General features: G+C 67.9%; 3 protein-coding genes and 1 long non-coding RNA gene across 4 annotated transcripts; 1 reads left to right on the top strand and 3 right to left on the bottom strand.

Moving 5' to 3' along the window:
- Window positions 1-89: 89 nt before the first annotated feature.
- Window positions 90-1,121, bottom strand: LOC311221820. The gene is made up of 3 exons (XR_014619328.1): window positions 1,031-1,121; window positions 713-811; window positions 90-206 (listed from the first exon to the last, which is right to left on the bottom strand). It is a non-coding gene; the product is annotated as an uncharacterized lncRNA (long non-coding RNA).
- Window positions 1,050-5,029, top strand: CCNQ (cyclin Q). Its single transcript, XM_084307220.1, has 6 exons — window positions 1,050-1,193; window positions 1,474-1,754; window positions 1,836-2,016; window positions 2,668-2,797; window positions 3,735-3,956; window positions 4,706-5,029. The coding sequence occupies exons 1-6, from the start codon at window positions 1,105-1,107 to the stop codon at window positions 4,835-4,837; spliced, it is 1,035 nt and encodes a 344-aa protein (XP_084163346.1). The 5' UTR covers window positions 1,050-1,104; the 3' UTR covers window positions 4,838-5,029.
- A 340-nt stretch (window positions 5,030-5,369) lies between these two features.
- LOC311221822 (red-sensitive opsin-like) lies at window positions 5,370-11,071 on the bottom strand (the record flags this gene model as incomplete). Its single annotated transcript, XM_084307222.1, is given in 10 exon segments — window positions 5,370-5,483; window positions 6,668-6,907; window positions 8,356-8,427; window positions 8,430-8,459; window positions 8,461-8,527; window positions 9,187-9,209; window positions 9,211-9,255; window positions 9,257-9,357; window positions 9,942-10,238; window positions 10,966-11,071. Coding segments are annotated over 10 exon segments (1,095 nt in total).
- A 2,112-nt stretch (window positions 11,072-13,183) lies between these two features.
- On the bottom strand, window positions 13,184-18,146 carry LOC311221821 (blue-sensitive opsin-like; the record flags this gene model as incomplete). The annotated part of the gene is given in 6 exon segments (XM_084307221.1): window positions 13,184-13,312; window positions 14,262-14,501; window positions 16,144-16,309; window positions 16,406-16,449; window positions 16,451-16,575; window positions 17,428-18,146. Coding segments are annotated over 6 exon segments (1,089 nt in total). The 5' UTR covers window positions 17,813-18,146.
- Between the last annotated feature and the right edge of the window lie 2,966 nt (window positions 18,147-21,112).

The raw sequence follows: 21,112 nt of genomic DNA, 5'->3' as shown, positions 1-21,112 counted from the left end.
TCCTCCTCCTCCTCCTCTTCTTCCTCCTCCTCCTCCTCCTCCTCTTCCTCTTCTTCCTCCTCCTCCTCCTCCTCCTCTTCCTCTTCTTCCTCCTCTTCTTCCTCCTCCTCTTCCTCCTCCTCCTCCTCTTCCTCCCCCTCCTCGCCCCCCCTCAGCATGGGGGGGGTCACGTCCCACAGGTTGGAGGCCATTTGGGGGGCCGAGCCCTGGGGGGGGGCAAAAGGGAGACCCCGAATGGGGACCCCCCCACTGAGACCCCCCCGAAATAGGGACCCCCCCCCAGGACCCCTCCCAAGGGGGCTTTGTAGGGACCCCCCTGGGAGCCCCCCTCAATTAGGGCCCCCCCCAATTAGCCCCTCCCCTCATTAGGACCCTCCCCAGAGCCCCTCCCTCCCCCTTAGGCCCCCAGGGAGCCCCCCCCCGAGTTCAGTGGAAGCCCCGCCCCCTTGATAGGCCACACCCCCATGGAGAAGCCCCGCCCCCAGCCCAAGCCCCGCCCCCAGGAGCCTCCCCCAGGCTCCACCCCAAAGCCCAACCCACTTAGGCCACGCCCCCATGCGGAGCCACGCCTGTTTAAGCCCCACCCATTCTACCACAGCCCCTTCAGGCCCCTCCCCCGACCACGCCCACCAATGGGAACTCTACGACCCAGCCCCGCCCCAACAGGCCCCGCCCACACACTAAGGCCACACCCCTCCGAGGCCCCGCCCACCTGTTGGAGCCCCGCCTCCTCCAGGCCGCCCAGCAGCACCTCAGGGGTCACAACGGGGTCACGGGGTCACGGCGGGGTCAGGTGGGCGGGGTCGGGGTCCTGTCACGTGACGGGGAAGGCGCTTTACGACAGCGGCGCTTTCCGGCACCCCCCCTCCCCGCCGCGCTTCCCGGCCCCGCCCCCCCATTTTCCCGCGCTTTTCTGGCCCCGCCCCCCACGTGCCCGTTTTCCCGCGCTTTCCGCCCCCCTCCTCCTCCTCCCCCCCCCCCCCCCCCCGTTTTCCCGCGCTCTGCGGCCCCCTCCCCGCCCCTCCCCCACCTCTCGCTGCTGCCGCCGCTTCCTTTCGGCGCCGGCCCCGCGCGCGCTCGCCGCTGATTGGCCGCCCGCGGCGCATGCGCGCGGCGAGGCTCCGCCCCCCCCGGAAGTGGCGTCACGGCCGCGCCGGGCCCGGGGCCGCTGCGGGAGCGCGGGACGGAGAGGGGTGAGGCGGGGCCGGGTCACGTGGGGGCGTGACGTCACGGAGGGGCGGGGCGGAGGGCGTGACGTCAGCGGGGAGGGGGCCGCGTGACGCCACCCACGAGGGGCTGTGACGTCAGCTTACTGCGGGGGGGGAGCGGGGCTGTGACGTCACGCTGAGGGGGCGGGGCTGCGGGGGGCGGGGCGTGACGTCACACCAGGAGCTGCGCTCTGGGTGGCTGCTGGGTGTGTGACGTCATCACTGTGCTGCGTGACGTCACTGTTTGCCTGTATGACATCATCAGCTCCCGGCATGACATCACCGCCCCCCCGCGTGACGTCACCGCGTGCCCGCATGACGTCATCACACCACCCTACGCGCCCTCCCGGGTCGATCGCGGGGGGTCCCCGCCTCCTCGTGTGACGTCACGGGCCCGCCCGGCTGACATCACGAGCCACCCGCGTGACATCACCGCCTCCCTGCGTGACGTCATCACCCCCACGTGTGACGTCATCGCCCCCCCGCTCCCCGACCCGGCCGAGGCCCGGCGCCGCTTCCGCGTCTCGCGCTTCATCATGGAGGCCGGTAAGCCCCGCCCCCTGCCGTGACATCACCGCGATGACGTCATGGTGCTGATGACGTCATGCTGATGACGTCATCCCGCAGGGGTGCGGCTGGGGCTGGGCTCGGCGGCGCTGGGCACGGCGCTCGGGGCCTTCCAGGGCTTCGCCCGCGCCGCCCGCGCCCCCCACGACCCCCTGCTGGTGGCTGCCGCAGCCCTGCTATTGGCCAGCAAGGCCCAGGGGGCGGGGCCTCGCGCCCGTGACGTCATCAACGTCACCCACAGGTAACGCCCCCTGCCCGGGTTAGGCCACGCCCCCCCTCCTTACCCCACACCCCCTCCCCTCCCTCCAGTCCTTGCCCCAGGCATGCCTTGGCCCCGCCCACTTTGAGGCCCCACCCCTATGTGAGGCCATATCTCCTCTCACAAGCCACGCCCCTTTCAGCAAACCACGCCCTTCTCGCAGGCCACGCCCCTTTCAATAAGCCATGCCCGTATCACAAGCCACACCCCCTCTCCTTCAGTCCTTGCCATGAGACCCCTGTGTATGTTTTGGCCCCGCCCACGTTGAGGCCACGCCCCTATGTGAGGCCACATCCTCTTTACCGAGCCACGCCCCTAATTCACAAGTCACGCCCCTTTCATTAAGCCACGCCCCTTTCATTAAGCCACGCCCCCTCAGCATCTCCCCCCAGCTCCCCACTGTGGGCCCCCTTCCTGAGGCCCCTCCCTGCCCCGAGGCCCCACCCCCCGGGTGAGGCCACTCCCCCTCCTCAAAGCCACACCCCCTTGTGTGAGGCCCCACCCGTTCCACAAAGCCCCGCCCCCTCCCAGACCCACTCACCCCCCTCCCTCCCTCCCTCAGCCCCTCCTCCCCCTCGGGCGAGGCCCCGCCCCCCGTGGCGAGGCCCGCCCCCCGCCAAGCCCCGCCCCCAGGTGCCTGCACCCCGGGGAGCCCCCCCCCGGCCCCGGGGCGGCGCTGGGGCTGCGCCAGAGCCTGGGGCGCTGCGAGCTGCTGCTGCTCAGGGCACTGCGCTTCCGACTGCCTGCCCCGCAGCCACACAAGGTACCGGGACCCCAAAAATACATGGGACACCCCCAAAATACACGGGACACCCCCAAAAATACACAGAGCCCTTCAAAATACACGGGACCCCCCCCCAAATACACGGGACCCCCCCCAAATACACGGGAACCCCCCCAAAATACACGGGACAACCCCAAAAATACACAGAGCCCTTCAAAATACACGGGACCCCCCCCCAAATACACGGGACACCCCCAAAAAATACACAGAGCCCTTCAAAATACACGGGACCCCCCCCAAAATACACGGGACACCCCCAAAAAATATGCGGGAACCCCCCTAAAACACACAGAGCCCCCCAAAATACACGGGAACCCCCCCAAAATACACGGGACACCCCCCAAAAAATACGCGGGAACCCCCCTAAAACACACAGAGCCCCCCAAAATACACGGGAACCCCCGGAAATACACACAGAGCCCCCCAGGAATACACGGGACTCCCCAAAAAATACACGGGACACCCCAAAAACACACAGAACCCCCTAAAAAATACACAGAGCCCCCCAAAAATACACAGGATGCCCCCAGAAATACACAGGACCCCCCCCAAAATACACAGGACCCCCTCCAAAAATAACACAGAGCTCCCAAAATACACGGAACCCCCCCCAAAATACACACAGAGCCCCCCAAAAATACATGGGACCCCCCCAAAAATACACAGAGACCCCCCAAAATACACAGAGACTCACGGGACCCCCCCTGGGAACCCCCCAAACCCCCCCAACCTTCCCCCAACCCCCTCTGGGCCCCCCCAAAACCCCCCTGGGCCCCCCCAATCCCCCCCAAACCCCTGTATGACCCCCAAACCCCTGTATGACCCCCCCAAACCGCTCTATGACCCCCCAAACCCCTGTATGACCCTCCAAACCCCTCTATGACCCCCCCAAACCCCCTGTGTGCCCCCCCCCCAGTACCTGCTGCAGTACCTGCTGGCGCTGGGCCGCTGGGGCCGCCGGGGGGGCTGGGGGCAGCCGCTGGTGCCGGGGGTGTCGTGGGCGCTGCTGCGGGACGGGGGCCGCGGGGGGGCTGGGCTGCAACACCCCCCCCAGCACTTGGCCGCCGCCGTCCTGCTGCTGGCCATGGCCATCTGCGGCACCGGGCCCCCCCCCGGGGCGCCCCCCCGATGGTGGCAGGTGAGGGGGGACACTGGGAGGGACTGGGGAGCAATGGGAAGGGGCTATGGGGGGATTGGGGGGCACTGGGAGGGACTGGGGAGCAATGGAAGGGGCTGTGGGGGGATATGGGGGCACTGGGAGGGACTGGGGAGCAATGGGAAGGGGCTATGAGGGGATTGGGGGAGACTGGGAGGGACTGGGGGGGACTGGGGAGCAATGGAAGGGGCTATGGGGGGATTGGGGAGACTGGGAGGGACTGGGGGGGACTGGGAAAGACTGGGAAGGGGCTATGGGGGGATTGAGGGGCACTGGGAGGGATGGGGGGTGATGGGAGGGGGTTATAGGGGGATTGGGGGAGATTGGGGGGCTGGGGGAGACTGGGAGGGCACTGGGAGGGACTGGGGGGCAATGGGAAGGATGGGGGGGGTGCTGGGAGGGGGTTATGGGGGGATTGGGGGGGCTATGGAGGGGATTGGGAGAGACTGGGGGGCACTGGGAGGGACTGGGAAGGGCAGGGGGGCCTGGGAGGGTGCTATGGGGGGATTGGGAGGGACTGGGGGGACTGGGGAGTACTGGGAGGGGGCTACTGGGGAAACTGGGAGGAACTGGGAGCACTGGGAAGGGCGGGGGGGGGACACCGGGCGGGATGCGTGGGGACTGGGGGCACTGGGAGGGATTACTGGGGATACTGGGAGGTTCGGGGGGGTGACTGGGAGGCTGTGGCCATACTGGGAGCCCCAAACTGGTTTCCCCCCCACCCCCCCCAGGTTTTGAGCCCCTCGCTGAGCCCCGCGGAGCTGGCACAGATCCTGCGGGGGCTGCTGGAGCTCTACGGCACCGACAGCGCCGCGGGGGGGCTGCGGCCGCGCCTAATGAAGCTTTCCCTGACGGGGCCTTAATGAGCGGAGCGCTAATTAGCGGCGTTAATTGGGCCGGGACCCGCCCCTCCCTCCCCTGCCCCCTCCTCGCCTTTCTCCTGTCAGGACGGCGCGCGCCCTTCCCGCCCTTTCCCCCAGCCAATCGGCGCCCTCGCCTCTTCCCGCTCGCCGCGCCCCAACCAATCGCCGCGCGGCATTCTCCGCCGCGCCCTTTCCGCGCGCTGATTGGAGGAGGCGCAGCCTCCCTCCCTCCCTCCCTCCCTCCGCGTGAAGGGGCGGGACCCCGGCGAGGACGGACACCCGCTCCCGCCAACCGGCGCGCGGCCCGCCGGCAGCGCCGCCTCCCCATTGGCCGCGGGGGTACAGAAGGTCCGAGCCTTATTATGGCTACAGGGGGCGGGGCTGTACAGGGGGCGGGGCGTCGCCGTGGCGACGGCGGGGCGGGAAGCGGGGCGGTCACCATGGCGACGGCCGCGGCCTGCTTGCGGCCTAGGCCCCGGAGCGGGCCCCGGAGGCGGCGCCGCCGGCCCCGGCCCCGGCCCCGACCCCGGCCCTACGCGGGCGCCACGGAGGAGCTGGAGACCGACGAGACCTCGGTGCGGGACGTGGACACCTCGGAGCCGTCGTCAACCTTGCGGCCAAACAGCTGCAGGATGCAGTTACGGAACTGCGGGGGGGGCAAAGGGTCAGAGGGGAGCTGGGGACGGGCCGGGCCCAAGGGGACCCACAGGGACACACGGGGACACACAGAGCCCTGTAGGGCCCCACAGGGACACAAAGGGAGCCGTACGGCCCCACAGGGACCCGCAGAGCTCCATAGGGTCCCATATGGCCCCATAGCGCCCCATAGGGACCCACAGGGCCTCACAGCCCCATAGGGCCCTATACAGCCCCATAGGGCCCTATACAGCCCTATAGGGCCCCATACGGCCCCGTAGGGACCCACAGAGCCCCATAGGGTCCCATATGGCCCCACAGTGCCCCATACGGCCCCACGGCCCTATACAGACCCACAGAACCCCACACGGCCTCATAGGGCTCCACAGGGACCCACACGGCCCCATATGGCCCCATAGCGCCTCACAGAGCCCCACATGGCCCCATGGGGCCCCACAGCCCCACAGGGACCCAAACAGTCCTATAGGGCCCCACAGGGCCCCACAGCCACATAGGGACCCACACGGCCCCATAGGGTCCCATATGGCCTCATACAGCCCCACAGGGACCCACAGCACCCCATATGGCCCCACAAGGACCCATGGCCCCACACAGCCCCATACGGCCCCCAGCCCCACACATCCTGCCCCACAGGGCCCCATAGGGCCCCACAGAGCCCCACAGCCCCAAACATCCTGCCCCACATCCTCCTGCCCCACACATCTCAGCCCCACAGAGGCCCCACGCATCCTGCCCCACATTCTCCTGCCCCACAGGGCCCCACACATCCCACCCCACATCCTCCTGCCCCACACATCCCTCCCCAAATCCTCCCGCCCCACACATCCCGCCCCACATCCCCCTGCCCCACACATCCCTCCCCACACATCCCGCCCCACACATCCCTCCCCACACCCTCACAGCCCCACACATCCCTCCCCACACATCCCTGCCCCACACAGCCCCACACATCCCTCCCCACACAGCCCCCACACATCCCTGCCCCACACAGCCCCACACATCCCTCCCCACACAGCCCCACACATCCCTGCCCCACACAGCCCCACACATCCCTCCCCACACAGCCCCACACATCCCTGCCCCACACAGCCCCACACATCCCACCCCACACATCCCACCCCCACACATCCCTGCCCCACACAGCCCCACACATCCCTCCCCACACGCCCCCACCTGTCTGTTCATGAAGACGTAGATGATGGGGTTGTAGATGGTGGCGCTCTTGGCGAAGTATGCGGGCAGCGCGGCCGCCAGCGGGTGGAAGGCGTAGCCGGGGTTGGCGGCGGCGAAGCAGGCGAAGAAGGTGTAGGGCCCCCAGCAGAAGCAGTAGGCCACGATCATCACCACCACCATGCGCGACACCTCCTTCTCCGCCTTCTGCGTCGACTCCGACTCCTTCTGCTGGGCCGCCACCTGGGGGGGGGGTTAGTGGGGGGGGGTACGGGGGTTAATGGGGGGTGGGGGGGGCAGTGAGGGGTTAATGGGGGGTGGGGGGGCAGTGAGGGGTCAAGGGGGGTTAATGGGGGGTTAATGGGGGGGTGGAGGGGGTCAATGGGGGTCAGTGGGGGTCAAGGGGGGGTTAATGGGGGTCAAGGGGGGTGTGGGGGGGTCAGTGGGGGGTTAATGGGGGGTGGAGGGGGTCAGTGGGGGTCAAGGGGGGGTTAATTGGGGGTTAACGGGGGTCAAGGGAGGTTAGTGGGGGGTGTGGGGGGGGCTCAATGGGGGTCAATGGGGGTGTGGGGGGTCAGTGGGGGTCAATGGGGGGCAGGGGGGGGTTAGTGGGGTTCAAGGGGGGTTAATGGGAGTCAGTGGGGGTGTGGGGGGTCAATGGGGGGTCAATGGGGGGCAGGGGGGTTAGTGGGGGGCAATAGGGGGTTAATGGGGGTCAATGGGGGTGTGGGGGGGTCAATAGGGGGTCAGTGGGGGTCAATGGGGGGTCAATGGGGGGCGGGGGGTTAGTGGGGGGCAATGAGGGGTTAATGGGGGGGCAATGGGGGGTGGGGGGGTTTATCGGGGGTCAATAGGGGGTTAATGGGGGTCAAGGGGGGTTCAGTGGGGGTTTGGGGGGGCGAATGGGGGGCTGGGGGGGTAGTGGGGGGCAATGGGGGTTCAGTGGGGGTGTGTGGGGGCACTGGGGGAGGGAGGGGGAGCGGGGGGTGGGGGGGTGGGAGAGGATCAGTGGGGCGGGGGGGCAGTGGGGCAGGAAGAGGGGGATTGGGGTCAGTGGGGCACGAAGGGGGGCAGTGGGGCAGGAAGGAAGGGGGTCAGTGGGGCATGAAGGGGGGGCAGTGGGGTGGGGAAAGTGGGGCAAGAGGGGGGGCAGTGGGGCAGGGAGAGGATCAGTGGGGCAGGAGGGGGGGCAGTGGGGCAGGGATTGGGGTCAGGAAGCGATCAGTGGGGCAGGGAGGGGAGTGGGGAGGGTCCTGAGGGTCCTGGGGGGGGGTTCCAGGGGGTCCGGTGGGGGGGTCCCTGTGGGTCTGGGGGTCTTTGGGGGGGGTTGGGGGGTCCAGGGGGGTCTCTGTGGGTCTGGGGGGTCTTTGGGGGGGTTTGGGGGGTCTCTGTGGGTCTGGTGGGTCCCTGGTGGTCCAGGGGGCTCTGGGGGGGGTCCAGGGGGCCTTTGGGGGATCTCTGTGGTTTTTGGGGGGGGGTCCCTGGGGGTCTGGGGGGGTCCCTGGGGGGTCCCCTGGGGGTCTGGGGGGTTCCCTGGGGGGTCTCGGGGGGTTTGGGGGGGGTCCCGGGGGTCTTTGTGGGGCTCTGTGAGGGCCCGGGGGGCCTTTGGGGGATCTCTGTGGTTTTGTGGGGCTCTGGGGGGGGCCCGGGGGGTCTTTGTGGGGGCCCTGGGGGGGTCCGGGGGGGCTCACCGCGCGGATGGCCAGCCAGACTTGCAGGTAGCAGAGCACGATGATGGCGAGGGGGAAGAAGCAGCAGGTGGACCCATCAGCACCACCATGTAGCTCTGCACCCCCCGGGTCCGAGCTCGCCGCTGAAACACGTCGGGGCCCGCACGACGTCTTCAGCCCGTGGGGCCAGTACCTGGGGGGTCGGGGGGGGGGTTATGGGGGGGTTGTGGGGCGGTTATGGGGTGTGGGATGGTTATGGGCTGGCTATGGGGCAGCTATGGGGGTGGTTATGGGGCGGATATTGGGGCAGTTGTGGGGTGTGGGGTGATTATGGGGCAGCTATAGGGGGGTTATGGGGTGGTTATGGGGTGTGGGATGGTTATGGGGTGGCTATGGGGCAGATATGGGGCGGTTATGGGGTGGTTATGGGGTGCGGGGGTGGCCCTGGGACAGCTGGGGGGCAGCTATGGGGCAGTTATGGGGCATGGGACAGCCATGGAGCAGCTATGGGGCTGCTGTGGGGCAGCTATAGGGAGGCTATGGGGCTGCTGTGGGGCAGTTATGGGGCTGTTATGGGGCAGACATGGGACAGCTATAGGGAAGCTATGGGGCAGCCATGGGGCTGCTATGGGGCAGTTATAGGGGGCCTATGGGGCCGCTATGGGGCAGCCATGGGGCAGCTATAGGGAAGCTATGGGGGAGCTCTAGGACAGTCATGGGGCTGCTGTGGGGCAGCTATGGGGCTGTTATGGGGCAGCCGTGGGACAGCTATAGGGAAGCATACGGTAGCTATAGGGAAGCTATGGGGCTGCTATAGGGCAGCTATGGGGCAGCCGTGGGGCAGGCCCCCACCTGCTCCAGCCGAAGATGGGGGGGCGCCGTCCACGCGCAGGACCAGACCCAGGAGAAGAGGATGCCGGCCCACGGCCAGCTTGCCGTCGAACTTGATGTTGCCGAAGGGTTTGCACACCACGAACCAGCGCTCCCACGAGATGATGGCCAGCGACCACAGCGCCGTGATGCCTGCGGGGGCACGGCTGGCACCCCACGGAGCCCGGACCCACGGCTTGGGACCCCACGGAACCCGGACCCACAGCGCCCGGAACCCACAGCACCCGGACCCACAGCTGGGACCCCACAGAACCCAGACCCCACAGCACGATGACCCACGGTATGTGGCCCCATGGTTCGTGGCCCCCCCAGAGCTGTGTTGTCTCAGTCCCTGCCCCACATCTCAGCCCCACACCTCAGCCCCCACAGCGCTCCGTGTGCCAGTTCCTGGCCCCACATCTCCCGTGGCCCCCCTGCGGCTCCCAGCCCCACAGCTCCCAGCCCCACATCTCTCAGCCCCACAGCTCCCCAGTGCCCCACATCTCTCAGCCCCACAGCTCCCAGTGCCCCCACATCTCTCAGCCCCACAGCTCCTGCTGCCCCTACTTCGCAATCCCACGGCTCCCAGCCCCACATCTCCCTGACCTGTGGCTCCCACCCCACATTTCCCAGCCCCACACCTCCCAGTGTCCCAAACTTCCCCCCTCCCAGCCCCACAACCCCACCCCCCACCCCCCTCCCCAGCCCCAAATTTCCCCTCCCAGCCCCCCCCTCACCGCAGGCCGACACGGTGTAGCCCTCGACCACGCAGAGCGGGTGGCCCAGCACGAAGTATCCCGAGATCTGGTTGATGACGCTGATGGTGCTGGCGATCACCGTCTCGCCCAGGTCGGCCACGGCCAGGTTGACCAGGATCCAGTTGAGGGGGTGCCGCAGCTTCTTGAACTTCCAGGTGGCCACCAGCACCAGCCCGTTGGTGAACACCGACGCCACCACCACGAAGATCATCCACAGCGACGTCAGGTTGTACACCCAGCGCGGCGCGATGTGGTAGTTGGGGCCCTCGAACGGACCTGCGGCGGCAGCGGGTGACACCGGGACGCGGTGACACCGGTACCGGGTGACACCGGTACCGGGTAACACCAATACTGGGTGACACCAATACTGGGTGACACCGGTACTGGGTGACACCAGGACGCGGTGACACCGACACCAAGTAACACCGACATCGGGTGACACCAGGACCCGTTGACACCGGTACTGGGTGACACCAATACCGGGTAACACCAGTACCAGGTAACACCAATACTGGGTGACACCGGCACCGGGTGACACCAGGACCTGGTGACACCAGTACTGGGTGACACCGGCACCAAGTAACACCAACACCAGGTGACACCGGTACCAGGCAACACCATTAATGAGGGACCTTGCTAACAGGTGACACGGCCACCGAGTGACACCGGCACCAGCAAACCACGGAACCGGGTGACACCGGCACCGGGGAACCGGGTGACACGGCCACTGGGTGACACCAGCAGCGGGTGACACCAGCAACAAGTAACCAAGTAACTGGGTGACACCAACACCAAGTGACACGGCCACCGGGTGACACCGGCAACAAGTAACCGGGTGACACCAGCACCGGGTGACACCAGCACCAAGTGACACAGCCACCGGGTGACACCAGCACCGGGTGACCACGCGACCGGGTGCCACGGCCACCAGATCCCACCAGATGACGCCCCCGCCGGGTGCCACGGCCCCCAGGTGAGCCCCCCGCGCCCCCCCCGTGCTCACCGCGGGTGTTGTTGCTGTTGGTGTAGGTGAAGACGCTGTCCCGCGTCGTGTCCTCGTCCTCGTGCCGCCGGCGCGCGGCGAACGCCGCCTCCCAGCCCGCCGCCATGGTGCTGCTGCCACCGCCGGGGCGCCGGGGCCGCTCTTATCCCCCCCCCGGATTACCTGACCCCCCCCAGCCCCCCTCCGGGGCCCCCCCGTGCCCCCTGATCCCTTAATTGGGGGCGGGGGGGGGCGGCGGCCCCGCGTCACCCGGATGGGCCTGGGGTGACCGGGCTGAGGGCGGCCGCTAATCCCCGGGGGTGGGCGGGGGGCTCGGCGCTGGGGGGCTCCATCCTATGGGGCTCGGCGCTGTGGGGCGCGCTGTGGGGCAGCCGGCAGCCCTACGGGGTTGGGGGGCTCAGCCCTATAGGGTTTGATCCTATGGGGCTCAATCCTATGGGGCTCGGCCCTATGGGGCTTGATCCTATGGGATTTGATCCTATGGAGCTTGATCCTATGGGGCTCAGCCCTATAGGGCTTGATCCTATGGGGCTCAATGCCATGGGGTTTGATCCTATGGGGCTAAATCCTATGGGGCACGATCCTATGGGGCACGCCGTGGGGCAGCCAGCAACCCCGTGTTGTTGAGGGGCACGGCCCTATGGGGCACAACCCTATGGGGCTCGACGCTGTGGGGCACGCCGTGGGGCAGCCTGCGGCCTGCATGGTTGGGGGGCACAGCCCCATAGGATGCCCTACAGTGGGCATTCTGCCCCGCCCCATAGCAGGGCTCCAGCCCCACTCCAGCCCCCCTCCTGCCCCATAGCGGGACTCCAGCCCCACTCCAGCCCCACTCCAGCCCCCCTCCAGCCCCACTTCTGCCCCATAGCGTGTCTCCAGCCCCCCTCCTGCCCCATAGCGCCCACCGTGGGTCCCCGTGGTTACATCACGGGGGGCAGCGGTGCGGGGCCAAGTAGGGCATGGGGGGGGGGGGGGGGGAAGTGTGGGGGGGTTGCCCCCGGCCCCCAGCACCCTTAAAAATAGCCCAAAGCCCTCATTAGCAATTAGGGGATTAACGAGGGGGCCACCCCACGGCATATGTGGGGCGCTGCCCCTAATCCCGCCGCGCCCCCCCCCCCCCCTCCCCATAATCCGGGGATTTTCGGGGTCGCCCCGGGGGAGCGCGATTAGGGGGCAGGGAAAAGGGGGCGCCCGGCAGGGCCCTGGGGAGAGAGGGCGGCCGGCGGCGGGGCGAGGGGCGCCGTGGGGCAGCCGTGGGGCAGGGGCCGTGGGGCGATGTGGGGCAGGGGCCGTGGGACCCAAGGGTGCCTGCCCCATGGAGCCCCGAGGACCTGGAGGTGGAGGCAGATAAGTGCTGGGGTTGGGGGGGGGATGTGGGGCAGGGGTGGTTGTGGGGTGATGGTAGTTATGGGGCGGGGGTGGATGTGGGGCACTGTGGGGCGGGGATGGTTGTGGGGTGGTGGTGGTTGTGGGACGCTATGGGGCAGGGGGGGCTGTGGGGCACTGTGGGGCTGGTTGAGCACCGTGGGACATTGGCGGTTATGGGGCCAGACCCCTTACGGGGCTGTGGGGGGCGAGGGCACAGCCATGGGGCAGCTGTGGGGCAGGGAACCTGCGGGGCCATCCCATGCCCCATAGAGGAGCTGCGGGACCCATGGGACACCTGGGGGGGGGCGACGCTGTGGGGCCAAGGATCCTGTGGGGCAGCCGTGGGGCCGCTGTGGGGCAGCTGTGGGGCAGCTGTGGGGCCGAGCCCGCTGTGGGGCCGTGCGACAGGAATTCCGCTAGTTCTGAACTGTCCTGGCCGCGAGCTCACTACTAGCAGAACTCGGCCGCGCGGCCCCCCCGCCGTGAGGCGCCCCACACCGCCCCCCCCACACCCCACACCCCCCCCCCCCACTGCCCCCCAACAACCACTTGTGGGGCCGGGGGGCTGCGTCTCCAGCCTTTAATGCCGGGGGGGGGGGGTTATGTACAACGGAGCCAGGGAGGGGGCTGCCCCATGGCGAGCGCCCCACACTTGGGGGGCAGCCACAGCCCCACGCTGCTGGGGGGGAGCCCAGGGTGTGGGGCTGGGGCCGAGCCCGCTATGGGGCAGAGCTCGCCGTGGGGCAGAGCTCGCCATGGGGCTGAGCCCACTATGAGGCTGAGCTTGCCATGGGGCTGAGCTCGCCGTGGGGCAGGGCCCGCTATGGGGCAGGGCCCGCTATGGGGCAGCCTACGCGGGCGAGACCTGGCTGGAGGAGACGGAGGAGACCTGGGTGGCCTGCGAGGAGCCCGAGACGTCGTCCTCGTCCCCGAAGGGGCTCCTCCCGCAGAACACCAGCTTCAGCATGCACGAGCGGAACTGCGGCCACGGGACACAGCACCGTGACCCACGGCTCCCAGACCCACGGCACCGTGACCCACAGCTCCCAGACCCACGGCCCCCAGACCCACGGCCCCCAGACCCACAGCTCCCAGACCCACGGCCCCCAGACCCACGGCTCCCAGACCCACGGCTCCCAGACCCACAGCGACACCGCGACCCACGGCACCCAGACCCATAGAGGTACCGTGACCCACGGTGACACCAGGACCCAGAGGTACTGTGACCCATAGTGACACCGTGACCCATAGTGACACTGCGACCCATAGAACCGGGACCCATAGAGGTACTGCGACCCATAGGGAAGGTGTGACCCATAGCACTGGGACCCATAGCGGCACCGTGCCCCACAGGGTGACCCCGGCCCGCTGGGGTGTCCTCTGCTGGTGGGGCTGGGGCACATCACGGGCATGTCAGTGGGGGGTTGCTGGGGTCTTACTGGGAGCGACTGGGTGCCCTGGGACCCCACTGGGACCTTACTGGGTGTCACTGGGATCTTACTGGGTTCCACTGGGAGTAACTGGGACTTTACTGGGCTCTTAATGGCTGCTACTGGGACCTCACTGGGCTCCTACTGGGCTCTTACTGGGTGCTTCTGGGACCTTACTGGGTACCACTGGGACTAACTGGGTGCTGTGGCACCTCATTGGACGCTGCTGGGTACCGCCCCCACCCATGTAGACCCGCCCCATTCGACCACACCCAACTTGACCCCTCCCCTTAAACCCCACCCCCTTAGGCCACACCCCCATTAGACCACACCCCCTAGGCCACACCCCCTTAGGCCACACCCCCTTAAGCCCCGCCCCCTTCAGCCCCATGCCTTAGGTCCCACCCCCTTAACCCCCACCCCTTAGCCCCTGCCCCCCGTAGGCCCCGCCCACTGAACCCCGCCCCCTCAAGCCCCGCCCCCCGGGGCCCCGCCCACCTGCTTGTTCATCAGGACGTAGATGACGGGGTTGTAGACGGTGGAGGACTTGGAGAAGACGGAGGGCACGGAGGCCAGCCCCACCTCGAAGCTGCGCCCGCGGTGCGTCACCACCCAGAGCGCGAAGGCCGTGTAGGGCGCCCAGCACAGCAGGAAGCCCAGCACCATCACCACCACCATCTTCGTCACCTCGCGCTCCGCCTTCTGCGTGCTGGCCGACTGCTCCTGCTGCCGCGCCACCTGGCGGGGCGGGGCGGAAGGGGGCGGGGCGGAAGGGGGCGGGGCGTCAGGAGGCGGGGCGTCAAGGGGCGGGGCACCGCCCATCAGGTATGGCACAGCGCAGGAGGGGGCGGTGACGTGGGGCAGGGTGTGACGTCATTGAGGTGGGCGTGATGTCATTGAGGTGGGCGTGATGTCATTGACGTTGGGCGTGACGTCATTGCCGTGGGGCAGAGCGTCATTGAGGTGGGCATGACGTCACTGACGTAGAACGTGACGTCATTGGCATGGGGCAGGGCGTCATTGACATCGAGCGTGATGTCATCAACATGGGACGTGATGTCATCGGTATGGTATGGCACGAGGCATCATTGGAGTAGGGTGTGATGTCATTGACGTGGGGCGTGACGTCACTGACATGGGATGGGACGCAACTGCCATGGGGCGTGACGTCATCAAGGTGGGGCGTGACGTCACTGACATGGGATGGGACGCAACTGCCATGGGGTGTGACGTCATTGAGCAGGGTGTGATGTCATCGAGGGGAGAGGGAACGTCACTGACACGGGGCGGGACATTACTGGTGCAGGATGTGACGTCACTGGCATGGGCGTGACGTCACTGCGATGGGGACAGGACAGGCAGGGACGTGACGTCATCACCATAGGAGCATGACGTCATCACCACGGGGACACACAGGGACATGACGTCACCACCGTGGGCTCAAGGGGAAGTGACGTCACCATGGGGACGCTCAGAGACAGCGCCACCGGCACTGGGGATGTGATGTCATCGCGATGACGTCACAGTGATGACGTCACTGGTGCCCCCCCCTTCAATAAAGGCCCTGGCACCGCCCCCGCCTCTGTCTGGGTTGGGGCCACGCTGCAGGTGGGGAGTGGGGGGTGCCCGGGGACAGCCAATGACAGGCGGGGACACCTCGGGGACAGCCAATGGCAGCCAGCGATGCCCCAGTGTCCCCCGATGATGCCCAAGGTCCCCCAATGACCCCCAGTGACCCCTAATGGCACCCCAGTGGCACCCAGTGACGCTCAGTGGCCCCCCAATGGCCCCACATGACACCCAGTGGCCCCAGTGACGCCTCGTGATCCCCCAGTGACCTCCAGTGACACCCCAAGGATCCCCCCATGACCCCAATGACTCCCAATAACCCCCAGTGGCCCCCAATGAGCCCCACTAACTGCCCCAGTGACACCCAAGGACACCCAACGAGCCCCGGTGACACCCAATGGCTCCAATGACTCCCAATGACCCCCAATGACCCCCCAAGGACACCCCAAGGACACCCAACGACCCCCAACCAGCCCCAATGACCCCCCCAATGACTCCCAATGACCCCCAACCAGCCCCAGTGACCCCCCAACGACCCCCAATGACCCCCCCAGTGACCCCCAACCAGCCCCAGTGACCCCTAATGATCCCCCAATGACCCCCAATGGCCCCCAATGACACCCAACGAGCCCCAGTGACTCCCAATGACCCCCAACCAGCCCCAATGACCCCCCAACGACCCCCAATGACCCCCCCAGTGACCCCCAACCAGCCCCAGTGACCCCCTAATGATCCCCCAATGACCCCCAATGACCCCCCAATGACCCCCAGTGACCCCCAGCGCCCCCCCTCGCCCCCCGGCGGCACTCACGGCGCGCAGCGTGATGAGCAGGCGCCCGTAGGAGAAGATGATGATGGCGAGGGGCACCCCGAAGCAGAAGCAGAAGAGGAAGAGGACGTAGGACTCGTTGTTCCACTTGTTGCCCGTCGTGTACCAGTCGGGGCCGCACGAGCACTGCAGCCCCTCGGGGATGTACCTGGGGGGGGGCGACCACGGCCGCGCTGCCACCGGCCCCGCGCGCCCCCCCCCCCCCTCCCCAAAGCCCCCTCCCAGCCCCCCGGCCGGCCCCCACCTGCTCCAGCCGAAGAGCGGCGGCGCCGAGGCCACCAGCCCCCAGCAGCCAGGTGGCCGCGCAGCCCAGCACCGCGTGGCTGCCCCGGAAGGTGAAGTTGCCCAGGGGCTTGCAGATCACCAGGAAGCGCTCGAAGGCCACCACCGCCAGCGACCACAGGCTCACCATGCCTGCGGGGGGCACCGCCACCTCCTGGGGGCCCCGCTCCCCGCGGCCCCATAGCCCCACGGCCCCACGGCCCCATATCCCTGTGCCCCCACGGCCCCATATCCATCCCCGTGTCCCCATATCCCTGTGTCCCCACGGCCCCATATCCCTGTGTCCCCATGGCCCTATATCCATCCCCGTGTCCCCACAGCCCCATATCCCCATGTCCCCGTGTCCCTACATCCATCCCAACGTCCGTCCCAACGTCCCCACGTCCCACATTGCAGTGTCCCCGTGTCCCAACGTCCCCGTGTCCCGTCCCGTGTCCCAGTGTCCCCATGTCCCAACATCCCACATCCCAATGTCCATCCCAACGCCCGTCCCAACGTCCCCACATCCCATATTGCAATGTCCTCATGTCCCAACGTCCCCGTGTCCTGTCCCATGTCCCAATGTCTCATGTCCCTGTGTCCCCACGTCCATCCCAACATCCCCACATCCCCGTGTCCCAATGTCCCACATCCCAATGTCCATCCCAATGTCCCCATGTCCCAACGTCCGTCCCAGCGTCCCCACATCCCACATTGCAGTGTCCCCGTGTCCCAACGTCCCTGTGTCCCGTCCCGTGTCCCAATGTCCCCATGTCCCAACATCCCACATCCCAATGTCCATCCCAACGTCTGTCCCAATGTCCCCACGTCCCATATTGCAATGTCCTCATGTCCCAACGTCCCCGCGTCCCGTCCCACGTCCCAATGTCTCATGTCCCTGTGTCCCCATGTCCACCCCAATGTCCCAATGTCCATCCCACCGTCCATCCCCGTGTCCCCTTGTCCCGTCCCACGTCCCAACGTCCGTCCCACCGCCCCCGCTACCTCCCAGGGTGGCGGCGAAGCCCTCGATCTTGCAGGCGGTGGGCCCCAGGGCGAAATACATCTGGGAGAAGCTGTAGAAGGCGGTGGTGGAGCCGACGCAGATGACCAGCAGGTTGGAGACGGCCAGGTTGACCAGGATGTAGTTGAGGTGCGAGCGCAGCTTCTTGTACTTGGCGGTGCAGAAGATGGTCAGGCTGTTGATGGGCACCCCCAGCGCGATCAGCACGAACATGAAGACCGACATCCCCCGGAACACCCCCGGGCTGCCCAGGTGGGTCTGCGGCACCAGGAAGGGGCTGAGCGCCGTCAGGTTGGGCGCGTCCAGCGCCATGGGGATGTAGAAGTCCTCCGGGAGCTCGTCCCGCGCCGGCTGCGGCTGCCGCATGGCGGGGGGCGAGGGGGGCGCGAGGAAGGGAGGGAGAGCAGGGGGGGGAGGCTGAGGGCGGGGGTGAAGGCTACGGGTGGGGGTGAAGATGATGGTGGGGATGAAGACGATGGTTGGGATGAAGATGATGGTGGGGATGAAGATGATGGTTGGGGTGAGGACAACGGGTAGGGAGGAAGACAATGTTGGGATGAAGATAATGGATAGGGATGAAGATGATGGTTGGGGATGAAGACGATGAGTAGGGATGAAGACAACAGTTGGGGATGAAGACTACGGGTAGGGATGAAGACAATGAGTAGGGATGAAGACAACGGTTGGGGATGAAGACGATGAGTAGGGATGAAGACAACGGTTGGGGTGGAAGAAGACAACGGTTGGGGATGAAGACAATGGATGGGGATGAAGACGATGATTGGGGATGAAGACTACGGGTAGGGATGAAGACGACGGTTGAGGATGAAGACAACAGGTTGGGATGAAGACAATGGATGGGGATGAAGGCAATGGGAAGGGACAAAGACGCAACAAATGGGGATGAAGACAAGGGTTGGGTTGAAGACGAGCGGTAGGGATGAAGGCTACGGTTGGGGATGAAGACTACGGACAGGGACGAAGACAACGGGTAGGGAGGAAGACAACGGTTGGGTTGAAGGCTACGGTTGGGGTGGAGGAAGACCAGTGGGGATGAAGACTATGGTTGGGGATGAAGACGATGGATGGGGATGAAGACAACGGGTAGGGAGGAAGACGCAACAAAGGGCGATGAAGACGATGGGACGGGATGAAGATGACGGGTAGGGATGAAGATGACGGGTAGGGATGAAGATGATGGGACGGGATGAAGGCAGCGGTTGGGGACGAAGCCCTGCGGTGGCTCCGAGACCCCCCAACGGGGGACGAAGGCGACGGCCGGGGATGAAGACCCCGTGGGCGGGCGGGCGGGCGGGGGGCCGGCGCGGGGCCCTTTTATAGGGTGGGGGCCGGGGGGGGGCCGAGGGGGGGGCGGGGGCCGGCCCCCCCCCCCCCCCAACCCGGGGCTGAGCCGGGCTGAGCCGCGGCCGCGCCGGCCAAGCCGGGCTGAGCCGCCCCAAAGCCGCTTTGGGGGCTCCTAATCGCGCCCCAGCCCCGATTAGCGCCTGCTTGGGGTGGGGGGGGGCACCGGGCCCCCCCTCACGCCCTCCCTGACCCCCCCCCACGCCCCCAAATTGCCCCAAATCGCCCCGAACGGCCCCGTTCCCGCCCGCCCCCCCCAATTCCTCCAGTGCCCCCCAAATCCTGCTGCGGACCCCAAATGGTCCCGGAGCCGCCCGCGCCCTCCTGACCCCCCCCCGTTTTCCTCCCACGCCCCCAAATGCCCCCAAAACTCCCCCGTGCACCCCAAATTACCCCATTACCCCCAAATCACCCCAATATCATCCCATTAACCCCCCACCCCAAATAACCCCAATTCTCCCCCAAATCACCCCAATATCCCCCCAAATCACCCCGTTACCCCCCCACCCCAAATAACCCCAATTCCCCCCCAAATCCCATTGCCCCCCCATCCCCCAAATGCCCCCAATACGCTCCGCGCCCCATTACCCCCCCGCACCCCAAATCCCCCCAACTCCCCCCCGCACCCCAAAATCCCCCCATTAACCCCCACACCCCAAATCCCCCCGTTTTCCCCAAAAACCACCCCAGACACCCCCCCACCCCAAATCCCATTACCCCCCCGCACCCCAAATCCCCCCATTTGCCCCCCAAATCCCCCCTGTACCCCAACTCCCCCCCACACCCCAACTCCCCCCTGTACCCCAAATCCCCCCCATACCCCAAATCCCCCCATTTCTCCCCAAAACCCCTCTGCCCCCCCCCCGTTGCCCCCCAGGACTACACCTCCCGGCCTGCCCCGCGTGCCCCCCCCCGGTTGTGCCGAGCCCCCCCTAATCTCGTTAGCGGCCGGGTGTTAACGAGGCCGATCCGGGGGATTAGGGCTAAATCGGGACCGGAGCTGAGCGATTACGGGGTGGGGGGCGCGGGACCCCCGGGGGGGGGCCAGGGGACGTCAGCAGGGGGGGGGCAGAGGGTGGCAGCTGCTGGGGGGGAACGGGGGGGCTGCGGGGCCCATAAAGCCCCCGAGGGGGGGTCCCGGTGGCCATAAAGGCCCCACGGGGGGGTCCCGGTGGTTGTGGGGGGTCTTGGTGACCCTAAAGCCCCTGAGGGGGGGGTCCCGGTGACCCTAAGGGCCCCATGGGGGGGTCCCGGTGACCCTAAGTGACCTGTGGGGGGGGTCCCGGTGGCCATAAAGGCCCCACGGGGGGGTCCCGGTGCCCGTGGGGGGGTCCCAGTGACCCTAAGGGCCCCATGGGGGGGTCCCGGTGCCCTTTGGGGTCATCCCAGTGACCCTAAAGCCCCCGAGGGGGGGTCCCGGTGACCCTAAGTGACCTCTGGGAGGGTCCCGGTGACCCTAAGTGACCTGTGGGGGGGGTCCTGGTGCCCATAAAGGTCCCATGGGGGGGTCCCGGTGCCCGTGGGGGGGTCCGGGTGACCCTAAAGCCCCCGAGGGGGGTTCCCGGTGACCTTTGGGGTCATCCCAGTGCCCCTAAAGACCCCATGGGGGGGTCCCAGTGACCTTAAAGCCCCCGAGGGGGGGTCCCAGTGACCCCAAGTGACCTGTGGGGGGGTCCTGGTGACCCTAAAGCCCCCGACGGGGGGTCCCGGTGCCCCCAACCCCTCCCCAGAGCCCCTCTGGTGCCCCTAAAAGCCCCGGGGGGGGGTCCCGCTATCCACAAAGCCCCCCCGGACCCCCCGTTAACGCCCCCCAGACCCCCCCAGGGCCCCTCCGGTGCCCCCAAAGCCCCCTCGGACCCCCCCGCTGCCACCGGAGCCCCCCCCAGACCCTCCCCGGTGCCCCCAGAGCCCCGTTGGGGGGGTCCCGGTGCCCCCAAAGCCCCCCCGTCCCCCCCCAGCCCCCCCCTGCCCCCCCGGGCCGGTGCCGGTGCCCCCCCCCCCGCCCCCCGGTGCTGCGGGGCGTGGCCGCGGCCGGGGCTGTGGGGGGGGGGGGGGGGCGTGTCCCGGCGCGCGCGGAGGGGGCGTGTCCCGGCGGCCGTTGCGGCCGTTAAATTTCAAACCCGGCCCAGCCCCGCAGGGAGCGCGGCGCGCGCTGCCCCCTCCCCCCTCCCCCCCGCCCTCCCGCCCTCCCCGTGACGGGCGGCGCCGCCCACCAATGGCGGCGCCGCGCCGGGAGCCGCCGGCCAATCGCCCGCCGCGCGCGCTCCGCCGGCCCCGCCCACAACCCGGGCGGGCGGGAGGAGC

Source organism: Netta rufina (genome assembly GCF_964035555.1).
Source record: "Netta rufina genome assembly, contig: SCAFFOLD_185, whole genome shotgun sequence".
Lineage (NCBI taxonomy): Eukaryota > Metazoa > Chordata > Aves > Anseriformes > Anatidae > Netta > Netta rufina.
Note: the sequence above shows the minus strand (reverse complement) of the source record. Positions and strands in the feature narration are given on the sequence as shown.